The 24,223-nt window shown below is 46.2% G+C and overlaps 1 protein-coding gene across 4 annotated transcripts; it reads right to left on the reverse strand.

Moving 5' to 3' along the window:
* Positions 1-1,416: 1,416 nt before the first annotated feature.
* On the reverse strand, positions 1,417-24,168 carry ZER1 (zyg-11 related cell cycle regulator). 4 transcript variants are annotated; one of them, XM_069772130.1, is made up of 17 exons: positions 23,986-24,168; positions 20,451-20,546; positions 18,889-19,152; positions 17,866-18,016; positions 17,127-17,563; positions 15,421-15,597; positions 14,186-14,300; positions 13,533-13,679; positions 13,115-13,288; positions 12,198-12,413; positions 11,467-11,508; positions 11,000-11,119; positions 10,475-10,590; positions 10,155-10,343; positions 9,070-9,167; positions 8,571-8,673; positions 2,499-7,452 (listed from the first exon to the last, which is right to left on the reverse strand). In XM_069772130.1, the coding sequence occupies exons 3-17, from the start codon at positions 19,044-19,046 to the stop codon at positions 7,395-7,397; spliced, it is 2,301 nt and encodes a 766-aa protein (XP_069628231.1). In that variant the 5' UTR covers positions 19,047-19,152; positions 20,451-20,546; positions 23,986-24,168; the 3' UTR covers positions 2,499-7,394. The 4 variants fall into 4 exon arrangements, with proteins under 4 accessions (XP_069628233.1, XP_069628231.1, XP_069628232.1 ...); XM_069772131.1 differs by lacking the exon at positions 20,451-20,546 and adding an exon at positions 21,054-21,196; XM_069772132.1 differs by lacking the exons at positions 2,499-7,452; positions 20,451-20,546 and adding an exon at positions 1,417-1,555.
* Between the last annotated feature and the right edge of the window lie 55 nt (positions 24,169-24,223).

Genomic DNA, 24,223 nt, shown 5'->3' on the forward strand with positions numbered 1-24,223 from the left:
TGCTCTCCTCAGGGCGGTCGCCTGAGGTGGTCCGGACCGCCGAGGAGGGGCTGAGGGCCCGCAGCGGGGCCAGGGCGGGTGCTGACACCTCAGGATCGCCCCCCCCCCCCTCCCCGAGTGGGAACCGGGGTCTCTCTCCTCCCCGCCCTGCGTTTATAGGGGGAAAGCCTGGCTGCGGCCCGCGGGCCGCCTTTCTTCCCCTCACACCGCCTGCCCGTCTTTTGCCCTGCAGGCTGGCCCTCCACCTCGGGGGCCTTTCCCAGGAGAAAGGTGCTTTCCTTCAGCACACCCCCCCTTCCCGCTTGTCCTCCCACCCCGACCCCCGGGCTCTGCACGGCCCCGCGGCCGGGTTTCATTTCAGCAGGTATTGCGGGGAGCGCAGGGTGGCTGGTAAAATTCCTCTGCACCCGAGGCAAATACTGCTACAAGGAGATGCGGGCTATAGAAGGGGTCTCGCAGGGGTGTGCTGTTGGAAGGCGAGGGCTGGAGGTGCCGTCTGAGTGAGATGCTGCACTGCGTTAACTCCGGTCTCGCCCCTTTTGATGATTTCATCTGTTGATTTCCATCCCCTCGGGAGAAAGGCAGAGGTCGTGTCGTGCCTGGCTGAACGCGTTTAGGTAGCCCTGTGAATGTAAACGGAGCTTGGGAAGTGCCTGACATAACTTTGGTAGGAGGCTGCCGGGGTGGGATTTGATCTACCGTCAGATGTCTGCAGCGAAGACGTTCGCATCTGAGCGGGGTCGTTGGCTCCCCTGACAGCAGCAGAGGGAAGCAGGCATGGCTAGAGAATGGTTCTTCTCATCTGAAAGCAGTTGAATTGCACCTTAGATGTGTTTTTATCTCTTGCTAATAAAAAAAAAAAAGCCAAGAAGACTAGCTTAGATGTATACATTTACAATTTGAGTGTCTGTCTATTTAGGGGAGATGAATCTCATCACAGACCTGTAAAAATTCTGAAATCAATGTTTTCTCTTTAAACTCTTTTCAGTTTTAACATAGATGTATCTTTCTGCTTTTGTTACCTTCTTTCCCAGTAAAAATTTGGAAAGAAAAATCACATTCTTTGCAAATTTATCCTCCAGCACCTGAAAAGTAGCTGATTCCTTGGTATTGTTTGACCACAAATGGTGCATTCTTGATTATTTTAGTCTCTTTAAAGCGAGCCGGTGGCCACCTGCTGATTCCAGGAAAGCACCTGGCTGCACAGGTTACTTAAATGGTTTATCTGAGACAGCTGTGCTGAAAGGTTAATAAAAATTGTAGTCTGAATTTCCAACAATCACTCAAATCCTTTTGCTTTCTGGTGTTTTTTTTGTTTGTTTGTTTGTTTTTTGTTTTTTTTTTTATTCTAGGTAAATGCAAAACCTACAGAAATCCTCCTTCAGACACCTCATAGACTGCATCAGCACTTGCCAAACCTCATGTACAGAGTTTGTGTGTGAGATGGCCCTGCTACTCTGCCTGCTTTAAATATCCTGAAAATCCTCCTGTTCCTTGAGTTGCAAAGGAAGCCTTTCAGAACAGTAGGAAGCTCGGAAGAGTAACATCAGGCTGCCTACAAACAGAAAGAAAAGGTGGGTAGTATCTCTCCGTTCTTTGCAGAGAGGTGTAAATGTTAAAGCTTAATGAAGGCAATTTGAGTAGTAACGATATTACCCACTTAAAAGTAGAAACATTTTTATTTTCTAGAATAATCTGTCCTACGGAATGTATTCTCGCTTTGTGATTAGAATGATTTGGTGCATGTTACCGTTTTTATCTTTTCTTACAGCTTTGAAACCTGTTTTACAGAGATCAGAGCTTATCTCTATCTCAAGGGTTTCAACCTAAATGACTGGTTGAAATTAGGCTTAGTTCTAGAAAGCCTCTACTAGCAGGTTTCTGAGCAGACAATTTAGATTCTTACAGCATTCTAGCTAGGAATTTCATGCTGTTGGAAGCCTAAGGTATCTCTCTCTACTCCTACAACATGGTACGTTTTCAGCTTCCTAGAGGCAGTTCAGTTTCATGTGATTCCTTCTCCTACTTCAGCCACCTAGAGTCTGATCCTTTAGAGTTTACAATGACCATTGAATTAACCGGCAGTTGAACCCTTGCAGGACCAGGGTCTTAAGAAGAAAGTCATGCTGGCCTCAAAGCAGACTGACTGTTTTAAGCTAGAGTGTTTTCTTAAGCACTCAGCTTCTGCCCACTTACAAAGCTCAGGCTGTGGAATGCAAGCCACAGATCCGTTACAGAGTTCAGAGGCAATCTGTACAGTCAAATATTGTTCTGATTTTTTTTTTCTCTTCTCACATAATTTCTTAACAATACTCTCTTCCTCCACGCCTCTTTTCTATTGACAAACAGTATTGTATCCCTTGGAGTGATGAAAGGAAAAGCCACTGAACTGCATCATCAACACATGGCAGTTCCTTTCATTTTTAATGAAATATATGACAGCAAATGGACCAGTAATGTACCTAAATAAACCACATTCATAGACCAAAGGAAGAAGACATTGTTAAGCACTAGGTTTAATACACAGCGGGTATCCAATGGATACAACAGAAAAGTTAATTCATTCAGAATTGTAAGGAAGCAACAGTTGTGCATTATTATTTTTTTGCTTGGTTTCACCATGTACAAACATTTGAACCAGGCCTCTCAACATTAGGCAGGTCAATGGACAGAGTAAAAGCAGATGCTTGCTCATTATAACTGAGGTTATTTTCTTTAAGCAAAACAAGGAAATACATATTTGGTTAGCTTAAAAACTTTTTTTAAACAAGAAAAGAATTACAGAGAGAATCAGTAACAATTATATGAAATGAAAATATAGTCTGCTAAAGCAGAAGTGTTTCAGTTCAGCAGGAAATCTCTCTCCCTCGTTCCTTTTTTTTAAGTGCCGTCTTCTCATCCAGCCCCCACGTTGCTTTTCATCCATTCCTGATGACCATTACCCTCTGTGCTTCATACACATTGTTGTCGTGGAGACCAGCTGTTTCCCTACTTTTAATTCTCTTTTTTCCAACACAAGCTACCCTCCAACACCTGAGCTGTGGCAGGCTCCTCCCTAAACAGTCTCAAGAAAATGTCTTTTCTGTGGAGTAGTGCCTGAATGCAGTGCCCCTATAGCTCTTGCTCCACTGGTAATTAATTGCCTTCTTCAAGTGGTGAGAGGGAATAGGCTCACAGCTCCAAGACTTTTCTTCCCACTCATCTTTTGCAGAGACTAGAGTGGCTGCAGCAGAAGCCCAACCAAGGTGACAAGCTGGGTAGCATTCAGTGCTGAACAGGTATAATTTCAGCCAGTAGGTAGGTGCAGAGTACTAACAGCCATGGTGCAGATGAATTATCTGCAGTGTTACTAATTGCCACAAATATCAGCGCTACACTTTCTTGGCTTGGTGTAGATAAGAAAGGCTGGTGCTGTTGGGTGCTAAGCCTCATACAAGTAGATGCCAATCTGTATAAGCAATTCCTCCCACATATCTTGTAAAATGGAAGCACTTGTGGAAAGTTGCTCACCAATTTGCTCTCTTATCTGTTCCGGGGAAAATGGCAGACACCTGACACCCTGCATGCTGAGGACTGCTGTATCATTGACTTGGGCCACTGAACAACGAGGCATCCTCCAGCTGGGAAGGAAACTATATACAGTCAAGGTAGAGGGTTCCTTTGTTGGCACTGTCTCTGCAGTGAAATACTGAGTTGTGTTCATGCTCTGCTTGCCAAGCTTTTGAATATTAAAGGAAATGTAGTAGTGAAAACATGAATAAGAATCTGAATAGGACAACAACTACAGAGCACAAGGAGCCCCTCTGCTGAATCTTTACACACTATGAACTCCTCTCCAGCTGGATTTTCATTTGACAGGAAGAACCCTGTTCTAGTTTTCTGGGCAGGGTTGGTCGTTGGCTTTGTAATTCTGTGTGGAGTTGAAGTCTGCTGGTTCATTCCTTCGATCCAGCAAAGCTGGAAGGCCTGAGAGGCTTCTCTGTAACAGCTGAGCATTTCAGGGTATCCAACTTCCCCTTTTACATTAGACCTTCATAAAAAATCAGCCACTTTGCCCTCCCCTCCTTTGCAGAATATTGGTATGATGGCTGCAGACAATTATCCTGTTCTGTCCTGAGTGCTGGATCTACGGCAGCAATTCATTAACTCCTCTTTGCCTCCAGAGAGTGCTTTCAGGTCATGGTACATGCATTATGCCTAGAGTGCAACAACTCCTGTTGTTTCAGTTAGGGAAACCAAGGTACAAACTAGTTTCAAACTTCCAACTACAGGAATTCCTGGATTATGCTCAGGTGTTCAGAGGATAACTTTCTCTCTTTTGCTCCTTACCGAAAGGGAAATGTTATTTTTCAGCTCACAAAGTCTGTTGGCTTGAAGACATTGAAGCTTGTAGCCAAAGTTCATGTTACTCTAGCAGGGATGCTATTTCTTTTGAAATGCTCTCTCAGGAATTTACCTTGCTGGTGGCCTGACTCAAAATCTTATGTGTACCTAGCTGTAACAGACCAGTTATAGTTCCCCCTTCCCCCTGGTATCGGTGACAGATTTCAGAAAGCTAAGCTTTTCTGGCAGGCTGGCCTGACTCCATTAATCTCCATGTTGCTGGGAATTTGAAATCTTTTTATCCTGATTCAGGCTCAGGTATAGCTTGATGAGGGTATGTGAGCAGTGAGGACAGAGGTTATCTTTACAGTGTGAAACAAAGGTTTGTTGTAGCTTAGATCTTGTTAGTTTGGGATACCATGGTCCAGCATGCAGCAGGTGAGACTTCAGTCACTGCTGAACTTATAGGGGCACTGGTTTGAAAAACCCAAACCTTTGGGGTCTTGAGGCAGATGGAACCAAGCCATGGGTTGTTCATTAACCTTGATGTAGTTGTGCCAAAATCACAAGAGTAAAGCCTGATTACAATGCAAGGCTGAGGTCTGCTCTAGCTGAGATGGGAGTTCCTGAGCTCCAGCTGTCTCCCCAGTGTGGCAGCTGCATTCCAGGAACATGGGTTTCTCATACCTCTCGCATCTGTGATGTGTCCCCTTCTGCCCCACTCCCACCTTGCCAACATAGGCAGAATCTTGAGTGCTCTTTGTCATGTGATTCAAGATTTTTAGTGGCAGGAGCTTTCACTATATGGGCATTAGAAAGGAAGAAAGCCTAGTGGGTGGCACTGTCATGTGAAACAACTTCAAAAGGACAGCAGCACTAAATAGAGAATTAAATGAGCAAAGCCTGACTCCCCTAATGCACCGAGGCTGGCTGGCAGTACTTGCAGCCTCTCTTAGTTTTGCATCCAGGAAGAAGATTAGCAAATGTTATACAGAAAACAGATCTTGAAATAAGCTTGCCTGTCTCAAAGCTCATAGGGACGCAAAGTCTTGGGGAACAGGAATAAGAGAGAGAAAAATACATTTCAATCAAACGACTGCAAAAAAGTATAATTCGTCAAGTTTTGCAAACCATATGAAAACAATTCAAAAGTGACACAAAAATATATATAAGTTTGAAAAATACTTAAAGAAAAAAAGTACAGATCTCACAATATCAAAACAAATGATGTATGCTTAAAAAGGAAAAAAAAAAAAAAAAGACATCGAATAACACCATATTGGCAGAAAAAGTAAACCTCTCCAGGGCAGCTGTGTTCTGTCATTTAAAGTGTCAGTTTGTGTATCTAGGATCTGTCTATAATGTGCTCAGCAATGACAACATTAACTCTGAGCATTAGAAGAACCTCATAGCAGCGAGTCAAATCTGAGAGCAATGTATACAAGGGAAGAGAGCAGCGAGGCTGTGCTCAGAGGCCTGAAATGTCCCAACTCACATAGCCATGGTCTCCTTACTGCTACCAGATAGAAAACCTTTTCTAAGGGAAAATTTGTGAATTGTGAAAGAACTGTGGCAAACACAGGGCTCTAAGCGTGGACTGCACACTGTGTCGTTGAGTGCCCTGCTGTGAGGCAAACCCTGGCCTTTGGCTTCTTGAGCCTTTATAGGTCTGGAGTCTTACAGGTGAAGACCACCTTAGTGGGACTCTCCTCTTACCTGCATCACATAAATTGGAGTAATACTGCTGATACAAGCAGGACTGCACTGGTTAGTGCTAGTGGGAGTCAGATAAGAATAGGGGCTTTTGCTTCCCAGAAGAGGGGGAAGATGTTGGGGTGGAACAAGAGGTGCTGTTTCATGGGATCACCCTCCAAAGGGTGCCTGGAGACTGCCCAGTCTCAGGAAAGAACTTTAGCACCTCCAATTACAGCACTTGTGCTGCAGTGAGCTTCCTATAAAGGGAGATTACTTTGCCACTGAGCACGGCTTCCACTGATGCAGAGCAAAAAAGAGCAGAACAGCTCCAGTCCATTATTGGGACTTGCACAAGTGGTACAAGCTGCTCTGGACTGGGCCCTAGTAGAGCTTATTATGAAGAGGGGAAGAATGCTCTCTGGCATTTGTAGCCCTTCCCCATAAAACAGACACAACTAAAAAGGTGGTGAAGGACTGGAATGAAGATGTGTAGCCCTTTGTGAACAAACCTTGTTCCTTGTTGCACAGGCTCCCTTAGAGAGAAAAGCTCTGTGTTGCTAAGGATGTGTAACTGGTTTTACTGGTCATACCTGACCTTACGAGGCTGGGTGGACTGGCAGATCCTACTGTACCACCAAAGGGGACAAAACAGACCTCTTGACTCTAATGGGAATGTCTTAATTCCAAATGACCCACATACAGTTAGCAATGCTTCCATTAATGTGAGTCTTCTCTAATAAAACCCTTAAGGGAGTGAATTGACTTGAAAGATATTTCTTCCCCATTTCTTCCACTTACAAATATCACTAAAAAGGTCAGTCCTTTTGGTCTAACTCTCTGGTATTGTGTCCCCCAACCTCTCTAACCAAATAAATAACTCATCACTGCCTGTAACCCCATTGAGCAGCCAATACCAATTCAGGACTGGTGTTCTTGCAGACATTACAGGACCTCATGCAATACAGCAAAAGGGAATTTTCTAAAAAGTGGAAATAAAAATGTCACACTAGCGATCACACAACTAGGTCTTCAAGCTCATGATCATTTGAGGCTCTCTGTGTGGTCTAAAATCAAAACGTTAAAAGATACGTAATGTAGTTGTCTTTGTTTTTTGTTTTCTTTTTATACAGAAATCATACACACAGAACTTCAACCTGAAACTTCATAACAAAAAAGTCCACTAATTTAAGGAAAGCATTTTGTTGTGCAAAAAGTCCCTCCCCCCTCCCCTGTTCACCTTCATCTACTGAGGGTCTCACACACACACATAAAGTTTCCTTCCAACAGGCGAGTTGGTAAGAAAGAGTCCTCCCTATATACAGTGAATTAGAGAGAAGCTGGATACAGTGCTGGCAAGAGGCATTAGATGATTGCCTCTATCTGGAAGTGTCCATGTTCTCCTCCTTAAAGTTACTGCAGTGCTCTATAACTTTCCTATGGATAAAACAAGGACAAGGAGAGAGGGTTTAGTTTAAAGCTTATTGCATGACAGTTGTGGGACAGTAACGTAAGAACTGTCCAACAGCTTGCTCTCTATGTAAATGTATACTATTTGCAGCAGGCAGTCTCTTCTGAGATATGTTATCAACCGATATTTGCATCAAAACCAGTATACTCCAGAAAAGCAGCTTAGAGCTCACAGTTCATCCCCTTCGGATTTCAAGTCATGTTAGTATACATCCAGATCTGCATGTGACTGTTCATTTATCACCCCCATATCCAAATCATCAGATAACTTTGAATCACATCAGGAAACACATGCATACAGGTGTTTGTCCTTCACTCTGCTGTCATCTGTCCCTGCTTTTCCTATTCTTTTCATTTACCATTCTTGCGCTGTCCCATCACCATATACAATCTGCCTAACTGTGAGAGTCTTCTGCAGGCTTCAGTCACCTCCAGCATTTAGCAACCCTTCAGCTATGGGGAATGCCTGCTGCTCACCCACAAGGCATGTATTCCCAGCCGATCTCTACCGCTCTTTAATATTCATCCTGCAGGTATGAAGTTATAGCTCTCAGTCTGCCAAAGATGAGAAACTGCAGCTGGCTTTTAAAACTCTATAAGATTGACTCCAAAGGAAGGTCACATAACATAACAAAGTAAGTTGGGGAAGCTCACAAAGGTAATGGACTCTCTCCACCTTTTGAAAAATCCTCTCATTTTAACTGTGCAGTTAGCAGTTTTACTGACAGGCCAATATGATTGTGGAGCCAAGGGAGCCCACACAAGTATGGAGAATAGTGCTGACTGGAGACTGTCAGTGTAAGACATGCAATTAGCCATGTGGCTCCCCTGTGCAACAAGCCACTTCTGTAACCAATTTGCCTGGCATCCATCAGCCCTGAATGACCTGTGTGTATTGTCCACCTATAAACACCTCTCTAGTGTTCTGGTTTTACCCTCTTTTTTCCTGCTCTTCTCCTATGTTTGCTTCTTACCTCTTGTACACCTCAGTACAGGCCTTTCTTTGGTAGTCTTACTTGATGTAGAAGAATAAAAACTAAACTAAAGCTAATTGAATGTTTGATGATAGTGCATTGGTTTCCTACCGGGCCATTTCCTTGGTCTCTTGCCGTGCTGAGGCCATTTTAATCATGTCCTTCAGAAGGGGAATCCCACCTTCTTTGATCAGCAGTGGGCAGTACTTGTCAGCTGCAGAGAAAAGAATAAAACAGGTCCTTGTAAACCTTCACAGGAGTGGTATAAAGGGTGGCAAGATGGGAAGGAGAAGCCTGTGGCCTGAGAAGCCACAAAACTTTTCTTTTTTATGGAGCCAGCCTGCTAGGTGTGCCCTGGCTGTGAAAACGACAGACACAAAACAGCTGAGAACATAAGAGCATGGCCAGAAGGATCAAACATTGAAGGCATTTCCTATGCACTAAGTCTCATTGTTTTTTGTTTGGCTGTGCTGCCTGCACATTCCTGCATATTCAAAGAAGGTTCTCTACCTACATAGCTAAGCTGGGAAGACTTTTTCAGCTAACCAGCTCAGATTCACACCCTCAACTTCTACAGTGCAGTGGATGTGATTTTGAAAAGGGAACTTACGGTAGACAGAGACCAGGTTATACAGTGCCCAGGTAGCCCAGTGCTGGCTGACTGGGGAGATCCCTTGTGGAAGAAGTCGAAGGATTGGTTCAAATGACCTGCACAGAAATATTGCAGAAGTTGTTAAAAATCCAAGAGCTGCTTCTTTCAGCACCTTTGCCACTCAAAGCAATACAAACTCTGTGCTCATAGATACCACAGCAGTAAATCCATTGGCATGTCAAAGATGCTGGCATCAAAGACTAAGTCTGTGTCACATGGCAATACTGGCTGGCTTACAGGTCCTACCACTTTAGCATAAACATGCTGCCCAGATAAATAGCTGCAACAAATGCAACCGAGTCCAAGAACTGATTTCCATCCTCTTGTCAGTCATTTCCTCACAGCAGCTGAAACCCAGCAGCACTGATCTTTCTGTAGAGGGGCCAAAGCAAAATTATACCCAGCCAAAGCTGGCTGCTCATGTGCAATGGTTGCTGTGTTTCTTCTGACAACAATAATGTGTCTATACTGTAGCTCAGGCATTGGAATGCCATTTGTTCTGGATGTCTGCTAAGCACTAAGAGAATACAGAGTACCTGATACCCTCTTACAGGAAGAGCTTTGGAGGATTCCACCAGTTGTATTAACCCTTGAAGAGATTTCTGGGAACTGTGTCTAAATATCCCCCAGAGAACAGTGAAAGCTACAGCAATCCACGTGACTTTCAGAAGCAAACAGATTTAAAGAGGTGTAAAGGACAGCAGTCTCAGAGGAGAATGCTTAGGCAGTCCCAAATACTCAGTCATGGGTTTCCTGAACTATGCAATTTCACCAGAAACATGCAGGAGAAATTCTGTTGGGCTGCCGCACTTATCCCACAGGAATTGCCAGGCAAGGTGTCTAATTTCAGCAGCCTGTGTAACATTTTTTTCTAAGGAACATGTAAAACCCTCACTAAAGAATATATCCCTACGGGTGTTCCTCCTTCACTCTAAACAGAGCCTCCATGCTGAGCTATATTTCTTCCCTTCTCTCTGTTGGTGCTTGCTTCATGTGACAAACCTGGCTCCTAGGTGAGTGGGCCAAACTTTTCTGTTCCTCACCTGTAATTGATATTTCTCCTGGAGTTGATATCCCAGCTCTGGATGGCTGCCCACATCCTCTTTACAACTTCCTCTCGGTGGGGCTCACATATACCCCAAGCCTCTGGACCATCAAACATGATATGGGAGAGTACACCACAGGCATTATAGGATACCTCAATCCCATCTGCTTTGCTCTCCAGCAAGTTGCTGCCAAGAGAGAAGAGATCATTTACAAGTGCTGATGCACCAAAGGTTTAAAAGTCTCCAGGTGATTCAGGAGCAGAGCTCCAGAGCATTCACACTGCCCCAGCTCAGCTGTTCATTAGCCAGGCACCCACCTGAACACACTGATGAACTGGGAGGTCATGAGCTGTGGGCGGAGCTCCTTCACCTCTGCTACATTGCCCAGGAGGCCCAGCATGTTGCGATGCAGCTCCTGTTTCTCTGGGAATTCCTAAGCAAGCAAAGAACAGGATTATACAAACATAGGGCTGAGAACAAGCAACCCTGGAGAAAGATTGTACAGGATATCTAGAAAGGCTGTGTGTTTGTGGGTAGTCAGCAATGGCTCTTTAGCAGATGCCAAGTGGAACCTCTAGTGTTAAAGATATATGTGAAATGAGAGAATTGAGGGCAGAGCCCATTGTTCTCTGCTGCCCTACTTAAGGGGCACTGTGTACAAGATGGAGAAAGAGGAAGACGTGGTGAGTGTAAGTTTCTCTGTTCTTCTACTATTTGGGTGGATGGATGGGAGAAAGAAGAAAATATGCAAGCTTTTTTCTTTTGTTTGTGCAACATAGGAAGTACTGCTTATAGATCCCGCCCAGGCACCTGCATGTCCACTTAGCAGTGGACATACTTACTTTCAAGCACTCCAAGAACAGTTTCATGCCGCTGTAGTTAAGGAACATCTCACAGTTATCGGGGGTCTCATCAGTGATGTTCCAGAGGGCACTCCAGGAGAACTCCATCACCTGGTCACACTACAGAGCCAAAGAGAAAGGGACAGAAACAGAGCTTTGCTAATGTAGGAGCCCAGTGCAAACCAACCACTTTTGTTTCCTCTCTGGTATCACCATAGATGGCTCCAGAGGTAGGAAAATCTTGTTATTCACTTTCAACTTGTCAGAAAGTGGTTTTTTTGTTTAATATTTTTGCCTCCCTTTCACATTGCCCTGCCCTCACCCTGGGACAGGAAATTCTGTAGCATCAGCTAAGATGCCTTGTGTTTGTTAGAGAAGCTGAGCTGGCACTCTGGACTGATCTCCATGCCTAAGTCAGACTGAAGAGAAAATACTCTCTATATAATGTTTTTGCAGGAAACACTCACCGTTTTATCAGCCAACTTCTTCTGAATCAACTTTAGCATTGTCTGTGGGCAGAGAAAGGGGAACAGTGAGAAATAGTTCAAGAATCACAGAGCTAAAACTGCTGTAGTACTGCAGGGCTGGCTACAGCCAATTTGCAGGCATACACAATTTTGATCCTCTGTAGAGAACCTACTTGATATCTCTTTCTCTAAACCAGTGGAACTGGGTTATGTTCAATGTTGCGAGTATTCACAGAGCTGAACTATGTCACAGTCCCCGAGCTGTTGAGTTTGCAGTCAAGTCAGTTTTGATCTGTATGACAAAGTCTGGAATGTGGTATAACTGCAGCAAAGCGGTGGCCTCTGCAGTACTTTGGAAAGGTGAGTGATATGGGTTGATGTGAGTTGGGAAGCTGTCACAAACTCAGGGAGATGCAGAAGGAGCTAGTCACAAGGTGGTACCAGTTCTGGAAATAATATGATGTGGTGAAGAGGTGAGGTATAAAGTTACGCTGCTTCCCTGCTCTCACAGACAGCCCATCTCTGAGATCATGATTTCCAGTGCTGGTAAGCAAGTAAAAGATGTCACATGGAGGGATAGGTTCTAGGAAAGGTTAGCACTGCTAGGAGACTAGTTCCCTCCCGTGATACTGCACGGTTGGATTGCTGGCTGGATGCATTTGGTGGACTGCTGCAAGGGAATTGTGCTAGCTTGGGTTAAGGGTAAGTAGACACCTTGGGACCATACCAACCATGACAAACCCCATCTTGCCCACAGCTTCTTTATGATCGTTGTCCACCTGGCAAACCAGAGCGTTACAGAGGTGCACAGCGATGCGCTGGATAGATTCATCCTGCCGGCTTTGATTGAGGATGTTCAGCAGCAGCTCATTGACTCGGCGGTACTGGAACTCCAGCTCCTCAGGAATGCTGAAGTTACACAGTGTCAGGCAGCAGTTTCGCTGTACCTGGGTCAAAAGGAAGCAAACACTGGGCCAAGTGGCTACAAAAACATGGACCCCATCACCTCATGTTTCCTTGCTGCTTGGTACTGAAACCATCTTCTTCCTTGACTATGACCGCTAAAATTTCTGTTACCCTCCCATCTAGCACTGTGCTTTAGCTGTGCTCTATCAATACCCTGTATTCTCTCCCTGTCAGTCTCGTCTCACAGGGCTGCATAATCATCCAATGCCCATTACTTTCCTAGCCAATTCCTCACTGCCTGTAAGCTCTCTATGCAGCAGTCGCCATTCTGCAACCTAGTGGCATCACAATGTCAGCTAGCTTCCGGTAGGGTGGAAGATGAAGTTTCTTTCTGTTGACTCAACACCCCTAGCGCCTGCACCCTTTTCACTGCACGGTCAGTGCTAGACATCTATGCTGTGTGTTGTATACACCCTTTGACCACTATTATCAGATAAAAAGGAGCCTTGCTATCATCACTTTCTTCCCCTTGTTCTGGAGAACGCCACGTGGATAAGGAGCACCCTGCATGCAATCCCCATCACTGAGTGAAGGTGAGGAGCAGATCTGGGCAACAGGTTCTCTGGTGTCTGCCTTGGTTCACATCCTGAAGGCTTAGAAGACCCAGATGCTAACACCAGGCTAAAGTCTCAATACAGAGAAGGAGGACTACGGGAGCTGAAGGAGGCTGGGCTGCTCTTACTGTGACTTCCTGGTAGGACTCCATGCCATTCAGCACCACCTGGATGACCTGACGCCGCAGCTTTACGCTCTGCTCCATGCGGTACTCGGAGTTGGTCAAGTAGAACAGTGCCGCGCTGCCTGTCACCTGGATGTTTTTGTCATCCTTGTGGCACTTGAGGGCTGTGATCACCAGCTGCAGAGAAGCAACATGAAGTGCCACTGACATGTTGTGAGTCTTGGAGTGACTGTTACAAGCCTGCAAGGAATGCGTGGCCCAGGCATTGCAGGAACGTGCTTACAAAATGAAGGTACCCAGTTCCACTGCACTACTGGAACTTTCTCCAGAATGGCCTGATATGGTGTCCCAGGGTGAAGAAAAGATTGGGACTGCAAAATTTCCTTTGTCAGGGTGAAGTAAATGCTAGCATGGGGCTTACCTGAAGGGCTCGCAGCAGCTGGCTGCAGCGTTCAATACGGGCAATGTCAAAAAGGAGGTTGATGGCCCGGGAAGTGATTTCTGGCCGGTGTTCAGTGTAAGCCTCAATAGCATTCAGGACTTGCTCTTCATTCTTGTCTCCACTCACCTGGCATAAAGGAACAAAAAGAGTCAGGGAAGAAATGATGGAGGAGGACAACCAACATGAGAAATGCTTCGACCTTTCAGAGATCCTAAAACTTCCCTCTGTCCTGCTAGTAGGATTAGGCCCAGGATGAGAGCAAAGAGGCTGAGTCACTTCTCAGCCCAGAGGAATGAGAAATGGCACCTCTGGGGCAGGAGGATGCTAGTCACAAGTAAGACTCCTATTGTCTTAAGTCCTTTTCTTGTAGTCACAGACATCCTGGTCCTTCATGGAAGATTCTTCCATGCCCTTCTCTAAGAAGCATGTTTTTTAACCCTTGTAAAAACCATGTGAGGTACAGGTATTGTCTTCTGGCAGTTTTCCTGCATTATCAAGTAGCTATTGAAAGGTCAGAGCTCAGTTGCTGCACCTGAGACCCTAAGAACTCCACTCTACTGGCAGCCAGTAATTTTCATGTTCTTTTCACTTCTACCAAGTACCTACTGCCAATATTTTTGTGGCCTCATTACCTTGTAGGCTGGAATATGAGTCAGGCGGCAAAGAGATGTTTCAAAAAGGCCCAAGAACTGGAGCGGTCGTTTCAGACCCCGGAAGGGAGCAATGCTGCTCTTTGCTGGTTCAATGCTGAGGGGGGAAAAAAAAAAAAGAGATCACTCATGTTGGTACTGTGTTCAGATGTCTCCTGCCACAGACACAGCTATCAGCTCTCCGTTCACTCTGACTGTACTGTGTCTTAACTAGAGTGACAATAGCTACACTTCAGTTGTACATCAGCCAGCTTCTCCTAAACATAACACTAGATATTCATCCCAGGTGATCCTGAGTGAAGGGCTAAATGTGCTGAACAGAAACAGCAGTAAGAATTCACACAGACAGAATGCAGCTTTCCCAGGTACAATTTTTCCTGGAAATTCACTAGCTGGGGTGAACATTTCCTCTTAAAAAAGGGCTGTCAATTTCACTGATCCAAAGTATTTGCAAACTGGACTGCATGTCATCTGATAGACATGCTAGTCTGCTCCTGTGATCGTGCAAGAAGACTAGTTTTGCCATGTTCCTTATTGATCAAGAGCCAGTATTTTTTCATCAGCTCTGGTGGAAAGGAGCCAGTACTGTCCCACTTGTTTGCTTTTGTTCAGTAAGTAGCCAGGGAATAGGACGGCAGAGTTCTTGGCTGATCTGGAAAACCAGAACTCTAGGTATGCCCCTTCGGAAGTGCACCAGGATTTTCAAAGGTTGATTTGCCCAGTATCCAGGTCAAATCTGAAAATATGCCTTCAGATTCCAAGTTCCTAAAACACTCAGCCCTCCTATGAACACTGATGTATTGACTCAGTGTAGAAATGTTCTGTCTTGGAAAAGCCTGGATTTCAGTGAGGGTAAGAATGTTTCGTGTAGAAAATGGGTGAAGGGCTTTGGAGTCCTTTCAGAAAAAATATAAACCACTGCAAGAGATCCCTGGAAGAATGTGTGCGGAGAAGAACCAAAATACTTCTTCAGATATGTATGGCAGGCAGATAGGATGAATTCTTTATTATTCTTAAAAGTCCTTACATGTGTCACATATAGGAATCACAGCTGATTCCCATACCAGTCTTTAGTGTCAGGAGAAACTAGGAACAGTTGTATCCTGCTTTTTAATTAGACCTACAGAATTTGGAAACTTAGGAGAGGGAATGGTTCTTAATTCATCTTTGACTGATCTATCCATCCAAGCAGACCTCAGTAATTGCTGCTTCCTTACCTTGTCTGGCCCATCTTCTCCTCCATGCTTGGGATAGTGCAGTTCTCCAGCATGGTGTGCCCTGAGATATCGAGCGAGGTGAGGTTTACCAGGTTTTCCACAAATAGGTTTAGAACCCGCCGGGTCAGCTTGAATTTGTAATAACTCGACAGATGGTCTCGGGAGATATCCAAGTGCCTGCAAATGACAGAGAGCAACTCAGAGCCTGGAAAGCGTTAGCTGGGGCTTCTGCCTCTCTACCAGAGGAAGATGACAAGCCAAGTGTGATTATTATTTTGTATTTATTTTTTATTATAATTATTTTCTTCACAAGATACAGGAATGTGGTTCTGTAGGATCCAGCAGCCAGGATCTGGCCCTGTGTTTAACCAAAGCACACAAATATCTGGTAGAGGTCTACTTGGAATGGAGCACAATGAATCATTTAGCCACACATCACAAAGGAAACTCCTTCAGGCTCAGGAACTGCCTTTCCCAAGCTCCATCACAGCAGCCACCTGAGCATTTCTGCCTGGTGATTAAGATGCACTAGAGGATCTTTGCATCCTCAGAAACATATGTTGCCTCATCCCACAAATTAAGTTACACAAGTTTTTGTCTGCTTCCCCAATCTTGTATTTTTTCCACCCCAGGCTACTACACTGCCCTGATTTCATTCAGGTATTTAAATGCTTAAGCTTTGGGGAAGCCCTGATGCTGAGTGACTGGTGGGATAAACTGACCAGCCATCACGTGCAGGTGGGGTCCCTTACAGGACAGGGGCTGCTCTTGCCTGCCAAGCAGTAGCTAAGACCCTTGACAGAGACTTTTCCAAACTGCCTAAGACAGGAGCCAACATCTCACTCACAAAAGTGTCTTCTACCTGTTGTAGACCAAGTTTCACTGCAAGTCACTGGGAGTAAAAGAACTTGGATTTTGAAAATGTTATCCAGGATGTTCTGAGACTCCAGGTCATATGTTAACATGGTACCCCCTAGTGTCTGCAGTCAGTAGAGATGATACTAAAGCCATTGCAAAGCATCCTTCGTGTGAATAGTAAGGCCCTTCTCTTTGGCTTTTAAAGTCCTGGATCCCTTTCCTGATACCACTGTGCAGTTTGAATAGCAATTGTCTCAACTCTGTTTCAGGAAGTCATTTCACTGTCAACACTGTTAGGTCAGGAGTGCCTATTTATTTACACTGCTTGTTCCCTTGGTTGCGCCATCCATGCACAGTGTGCTTCCACAGAGCACAGCAAGTAGACAGTCTGAGCTCAGAGCTTTTCCTAGTTTTACCTCAGAATTAGAATTAAACTTTGGACAATCCTGTTTGACAAGTGGTTTGGAGGACTGAGATTCACAGTGTGATTATTGCTATATTAGTTTATGTACACATCTGTAGTAAATTTTTTGCTATCTCAGGTATTCTGCTGTTCTTTTTTGTTTGGCTGGGGGGGTGGTTAGTTTGGGGTTTTTTTTCTTTTTTTGGGGTGTATGTGATGGTTTTTGTTTTTCTGAGAGGGAGTTTCTGCTAAACGGTGTCCTTCTGCAAGCAAAATGGAGGCTGGCTTTAGACATGTCAGATATGTATAGTGAGTCAATGAGTGAGCCTGTTCATGGGAAGGTTTATAACTTGAAACCAGCAGTGGGTGGCTCTCTGTTAGCAGGCAAGTAGACCACTCACTATTAGTAGGAAAAGGATAAACAAGGAAGAACAGATCTGCTAACCTGAGCTTGCGAAGCTGTGCAATCACTTGGATGTGCTCCTCTGAAAGGTCCATGTTGTAAAGCACTAAGGAAACCAGACTGTCCTTCCACTGGGTCAGAAATCCTACGTCATTCAGCTGGATCCCAGAGAGATCAAGAGCTGCAAGGGAGGCCAAAGGCCGAAGCAATGTTTCCACATTTACCCCTTCGATCAAGCGGCCCAGGTTCAGGAAGCGCAAGCGGCTAAAGCCTTCAAAAGTAAAGTCCTTGACCAAGACCTGGCGAGTGGGGTTCACCAAACAGTCATCTTCACAGCCTCCAGGGTTCTCCTCCTCATAGAAGATATTACAGCAGCCAAAGAGGCTAAGGGAGATAAGTGTGTGGCTGAAGCTCACCAAGGTTTGCAGACTCTTGGCTGTCAGCTTCTCACAGTTAGTCAGGTAGAGTTCAACAAGATCCTGGAAGATGGGAAATTGAAGTTAGAAATATTTCACAGGTAGAGTGCCCACCCTGTTTGCTACACCACCTCCCACTGGGAGAGCCTGAGACCTTGTATCACCTTACTTGACCAGTGTCCCCATCCCATTCCCTCCATTGATTCTTGGAGCTGACAAGGGAGAAGCTGAGGTTCTCCCAAAGAAAATTTGGATGGTGAAGGATGGAGTCTTGGGAATCTCTGGGTGCCTGGGATTCTAGCTGGTGCCCATGCAGCAATGCTGCTGTGCAAAGTGGCAGCTGGGAGCTGTCAGTGCAATACCACCTGCTTCCTGATGGCCTCCAGGTCCTGGTCCTGCACAATCTGTTCCCGCAAGTGGATCCGAGCTAGCCTGGTGCTCCGGGGATCTGAGAACAGGGTGAAGAAGCTTTCATGGGGTTCAAAGATGCTGTCCGTCTTCACCAACTCCACGTACCTGCATTGGGGTAATGGCATTAGCACAGCACGACACAAAGGCTCTGCTACAGCTCTAGCACCTTCACTGGTTAGAAGAAAATGTGACCAAGTGTGTAAGCACACACACACTCCCTCCTAATCATCCAGAGTAGCCTTTGGAGTAATGGGAGCTGTCCTATTACCTCTTCTTGCACAGAACTAATGGTCCTTAGGAAAATCTCAGGCAAAGATTTGTGCAAGGTCGTGTGTGTATGTGAGCAAACTGGATTCTGGCAAGTACAGACTCCAAGATTTTTTTTTTCCCTAGCTGTTTAAAGCTAGTAATTTGATTTTTTTCACTTTTCAGAAAATTACCTGGCCAAAGTTCTCTGCCAGACTTTGTGGGCCGGAGTTCAGCCAAGAGAGACTGTGATAGCCAAATTATATAAATCCATGGAAACAGGTTGCTTTGTAAAGCTGTGGGAGCAGTAGCCTTAAAATTTAACATCTGTTAGCACTTTGCACTCTTCTTTCTCTGGTTTGAGAGCGAGCTTTAATGCTTCAGTGGTGGGAAATAGAAAGACTCCTTTATTGCTTACTGATGTTCTTGGAAGAAGCAGTGACTGTTTCACTCTGGGTTTACCTATGTGGAAATGGTGATTTCCACAGAAACTAGAATGATACATAGCAGTACATTAGTCCCTGGGGACACTTCCTTCTGAAGTTAATGCAAATCCTTATTTCTAATATGAGGATCAATTGGAAAAAAAAAAAAGCAGCCCTATGAATTCTTTCCCTTTTTTTTTCCCCCCCTTTCCCATCACTCTTTTTAGAGAACTATACTCCCCCTTCCCTGAGCTCCTGGCTTCTTCCCAAACCAGACAACAGCTTCTCCACAGGCCTGAAACGTACTCATTGACAAGTTTGTCACAAATCTCGCTTGGCAAGAAGATGTCAGGATGAAGCCGGAGAGTTTCATTGTCCAGTAGGTAGCAGAGAGTCCCCTCCAAGTTGCGAAGGCAGTAATCGGTGCACAAGGTCATTAGTGACTCGGGGCTATCGGATGCCATCTTGAGGGAAGTTATGGGAAGGGGAAGAGCAGAAGGAAGCTTTTGATTCAGTAGATCCTTTCCTCAAATGAAGTTCCAGGATGAATTTACAAGGACATCAGGACAGCTATAAGCAGAGGGGAAAAAAAGATGCATTGAGAAAGGCACATTGGCAAGTGTCCTGCAAAGCTGTTGTACCAGCAGAATGTTGATAGTTGTATTTACAGCCTGTCACTTGCTGACCTCAAAAGAACCTGCAGCAGTTTGGCCTCTCTGGCAGTATGGCTTTAATTCCTTGGTATCCCCAGCCCCAGGGAACCCTGTGGGAATGAGTTAACATGAAACATGTTTGGAAATGAGGCTACGCAGCAAAAAATGTTGCCTCATTGCAGGGGTTATCTGGCTGACAAAGGCCCTCTGAAAGGGAAGTGGCAGAAACCACATTGCTTGGTTTCCTTCAGAGTGGGTTGGATAAACCACCAGAAAATTTACTGTTGGGACAGTCCTTTGTATGGCCCCAGTGGGATCTGGTGGCCCTGCATCTTGTGCCTGTAATTCTGTTTGCCACTATTCCAAGTGAAGTTTCATGTTCAAGCTGAATGTTTCTCTCTAGCACCAAGCCAGAAGCTTCACGTAAGTCCTTGAACTAGACTGTGAAGTGGATCAGAAGCCACAGAGAAACATACAGACTGGTTTGGCTTCCCTTTGAGTGCAGCGTAAAGCAAGGTTTATGCATGTGCTGGACATCTATACATCCAGCTCCCTGGGACGGACTCACCCAAACCATTCCACATCTGTCACAAAAAAGTATGAGTGACTAACCTGGAAAAAGGCAAGACACTTTTGCCCTTCTTTGGTTTTAGTACAGGATAAAGAGGGATGAGCAAGGCAAACTGGGGGAAGCTATTCCTGTTTATTTTCTTATTTGAAAAAAATCTCATGGCTCTAGTATTAGGACTCACTCACTGGCACTGAAGGATGGCTTGCTGGAGCCTTGGGGGTATTTAGAAGAAGGGACTGAAGACCAACAATGCCACTTCACTTTCAAAGGGTCAAATCACATTAGAAGCAACCCTAATGTGAACTCTTCTATATATTTCCATGGACGCACAAAAATTGTGTTGAAATGTTTATTTTTGATGTAAAACCTGTGTCTTATCAGTACGTATGTCCCTGCTGGCAGTGAGAACATCAGTGGAGTCAGTTGTTCTCTGTGCCGCAGCTGAGCAGCCATTGCTGGGGAAGTTGTTGCAAAATGTCCTTAACTATATTCTGTTTCTGATCTTTATCCTGCAGCTGCGAAGACTGGGACACTTGTCTGTGTCTCCAGCTCTCTGATTCTCTAAAACCTCTGGTGGTCTCTCTTTCCTTCATTCCTACCGTATCAATACAGGGTGGAAAAGTTTTTTAACTCCCTTTCCTCACCTTAATTGCTATCCCCAAAGGCACCTAGGGTGGATCAAGCACCTTCCCTCCTCCCCCTTCAGATGCTCTGTTCAGCCACTGCCTGGGCCATGATACCTGTACGAAAGATCAGTTAAGGCTGTGGATGAGGTAACTTTTCAAATTCGGGCACCAAACGGTTGCTGTGGGTGACAGCAGGACAGCTGTGACCGAGACTTCTGATCCCTCCCTGTGCTGCAGAATGGATTTCCATGCAAATATGAAGGCAGCACAAGTTGGAAATCAAAGCTCTTTTCTTCCTTCCATGTTCTGAGTGCATGCTTCAGCACAAGGGTCAAAGAGTTGGCCAAGGAATTAACCCAACACAGAAAGGAGCCTCTCAATAAGCAAGTGGAGATCGGCAGAACTGCTCCTCGCTCAGCAATGGAGGAACAGCCACGCTGGATCACTCCTGTGGTACACTCACCTCATCTCCCTGGGCCAAATCTCACTCTAGCGTAAGTGGACAAAACCTTACTGGCAGAAGCAGGCACTGGTGCTGAACTTGTCTTTTGGCTTTACTTGAATTTGATCAATAGTTTCTCCTTGCTATAAGTATCTTTGGGAACTATACCTGCAGGCAACCTGCAGGATCATGTTCCGATCCCAAACTCCTTCTGACCCACTGTGTTCTGACCTACAACTTTCAACAGCCTTTCCAGTGGGGATCTCAGGTTCTCTGCTGGTTTTGGCTTAGGAGGCAAAAGGTCTCCAAGCAAAAGCAGATGCTGAGGAAAAAAAACAAACCCAAAAACTCAGCAATCACAAAGATTGTACGTAACATCCTGATCCGAGATAGTTTAAAGGGTGTAACCTGCTCTCTGGGTCACTGAGTCCTGAGCTGGGGTCACAATACCATAAAACTGTGACTTCTCAAGGGTGCTACGACAGCTCAGAGACCTTTGAGATGCATGTGGTACAAACAATGAAAATGAGTAAAATGGTGGGTCTTCAATTTTGAAAAAGAAGGAAATCCATAATCCACAGCCATCTCCTTCATAGTTAAGTCAGGAGAGAAGTCGAGGATGAAATGGGCCACTGAGTGCAGAGTATCGTCTCACTGGCTGTGAGGTCCTGGCTAAGGGAATGCAGGTGGAAGGAAGCTGTCCTGTGCTCTGCACTGTGTCTGCTTTGGAGATGAATCTCCTTTACCTCCAGAACGAGTCCCTCTTGCAGATTTTGCCTGAAGCTTGCTTGAGAGAATCTTTCCAGAAAGGCAAGATCAACAGGAAGACCTGAACCAGTCGGGAAACGTGTTCTGCTATCCCTACCAGTTGCTCTGTGCCATCAGACAGGAGGTCTCAGCAGCCAGTGTTCTTCCGCTGTTTACTACAGATGGCTAGAGAACTCGAAAACAAATTCCCATTGACAATCTATTATCACGTGCAGCTGGAAACGGCCAGTGCTTGGGACTTGTCCAAGCAGCTTAGAGCACTAAAGGGCAAGAACTGCCTTCCTGTGGCTCTGACAATCCTCTATTTCCCCCTCTGCTGAGACCAGCACAATGTAGCCGGTTGATCCTAGCCCTGGAGAAATCAGCTGCCCTTTAACTTCTGAGCTCCCCGTGATCCACCAACAAAATCCCATACAGAAGGTTAATATAGAGAAAAGTGGTTAAACCATATCACTAAAATAACACCAAAGCAAAGCATTCATCCTCATGATTTATTAGGGATATGTGAGTAGCACCCAGAGCTGCTGCTGTGACCTTTTCTACAGGACACGATACAAGCTAGTCTCTCCCTCCTCAGTTAGACTCAAGACATGAGGTGTGGGCAGGGGGAGATAGAAGTAAGTGTGTCAATAGCTGCACTGATCAATATTGTCTCTAGTTATAAGCTCAGTGTGTTGATAAAAATAAATGAACTAGAAATGCTGACAAATCATTAACATTTGCCTAATCATTATCCTCAGGCAGCTTTCCACAGGCAATAGATGAGCAAGCTGCCTGCCTAGCAGACTGTCACCAGTGCTTTCCAATGATGGGCAATGAGCTGTCTAGTGCATGTGTGTTTTTGAAGGGTCAAAGACAGATATGTGAAACATGCCGAAAATTCAAGTGCAAGAATCGAAAAGTGGCTAGAACTACAGCTGCCAATATTTTTTCCAATTTATTTCTCTAATAGATTTGCCTCCATCTTAATGCACGAAGTAATCGAGTCCCTTGGAGACACAGGAGTAGTCATATAAAAGCCTGTATATCCAACTACCCCCAGAAGCAGCCCTCTCTGTGGAGTAACAGCACCTTCCCACCATCCATAGACCCAAAGGATGCCGCAGTACATGCAGCTTTACTCTCCCTCATCACCAGCTTTCCAGGTCCTGCCAGCCCCTTTGGCAAATATTGCTTATTTCTAGGCTACATCCGTATTGTTACGGCATTTCAGGCTGCGCTGGCATGCGAGACTTGGGACCGGTCTTGGCGCTCCTGAGGCTGCCCATGCCAGTATTCTCTACCTTGGACTTCAGACCGATCTTCTCTCCCAGTCTCTCTCTCTCTCCAGGCGGCTGCCCAAAGCCAAGCCTGACTCACCATGGCTCCACGCCAACAATATAACGTTTATGCTGTTGCTACAAAAATGACTGGCAAAGCTGACTTTTCCAGCATCAGGGACTTGTCCAAGGAGAGGGCAAACAATACGCACTGACGTGAACCCCTTACAGCGACTTTAGAATAACAAATTTAATGTAAATGCAGAGTTTGGCACAGGTTACATTTTGAAGGAAAACTGCAGTGTCATTTTAGCTGGCATCTTGCAACTGCACATCACTGTCTTTTTATTAATTGATGGATCATCGCAGCTTGTGCGGGGAAATACCGTCCCTGCCTTACAGCAGGGAAACTGAAGTAAGAGTAGCTTGAACTACTCTGTGGCCCAGCAAAGCCTGCAATTTCCAAACTTGTTGGCCTGCTGAGTCCGACATCGCAAATGAAGTGACTGGTGCTAACCAAGAAACACGCTGATCTTTGTACCTGCCTGCAGTAAAAACGCTCCTTTGGCTCACTGAATCGTACCGCGGACTTTCTTTCCAAAAGGTCACCTGCCCAAGAGGACGCTCCCGGGAGCCCCTGGGTTACCGCTCCCCGGGCACTGGGGATCCGCCACCGCTGGACCGCAACGGTCCCCGACAGCCCCGAGAGCCCTTTTTGTCCGGTCACCAACCCAAACCCTCCCTCGCTCCCCCGGCACGGGGCGCCGGTCCCGCTCCGTGGGAGCCACTTTCCGTTCCCGAGGCCCTCGGAGGTCACCTCGCCTGCCAGCGCCGGGGCTGCTCCCGGCCGGGCTGCCGCGGCCCAGGGCCCTGCCCGGCGGAGCCCGGCTGCTCCCGGTACTCCCGGGGAGGGGACGCGGGGCCTCGCCGGGGAGCACCGGCCGGCGCTGCCGGGGGCGGCGGTTCCGCGGGGGGCGGCGCTGCCCTCCCCGTCCCTCGGCAGGCAGGCCCGGTGCCCCCCGGGGAGGGCGAGCCCCGCGGGTCGGATTGAGGGGGACACACACACACACACGCCGGCACTCACCTGGCGCCAAGCCCCCGCCCGGCGCGGCGGAATGGGGGGGGGGCGGCGGGAGTCCCGGCTGGTGCCGGCGCCGCTCGCCGGGGCGGGCAGGGGGTCCGCGTCCTCCTCGGGCCCGCTCCCCCCGCCGCGGCCTCCGCTGTCAACAAACCCCGCCGTCACTTCCGCCAGCCGGGCCGCCCGCACCGGAAGCGCCGCCGCTTTCCCCCTCCGGAAACACCGGCCAGCCCGGAACGCTCGG

Source organism: Haliaeetus albicilla, chromosome 26 (genome assembly GCF_947461875.1).
Source record: "Haliaeetus albicilla chromosome 26, bHalAlb1.1, whole genome shotgun sequence".
NCBI classification, from domain to species: Eukaryota; Metazoa; Chordata; class Aves; order Accipitriformes; family Accipitridae; genus Haliaeetus; species Haliaeetus albicilla.

What these genes read in the sequence shown, in the direction of transcription:
- ZER1 (XM_069772130.1), bottom strand. Translation starts at nt 19,046, where the DNA reads ATGGCATCCGATAGCCCCGAGTCACTAATGACCTTGTGCACCGATTAC. An exon ending in GCAAGATGGGGTTTGTCATG is followed by an intron (nt 11,509 to 12,197) that starts GTTGGTATGGTC and finishes CTCTGCCCACAG; the next exon opens with ACAATGCTAAAGTTGATTCA. An exon ending in TAACCTGGTCTCTGTCTACC is followed by an intron (nt 8,674 to 9,069) that starts GTAAGTTCCCTT and finishes TTTTCTCTGCAG; the next exon opens with CTGACAAGTACTGCCCACTG.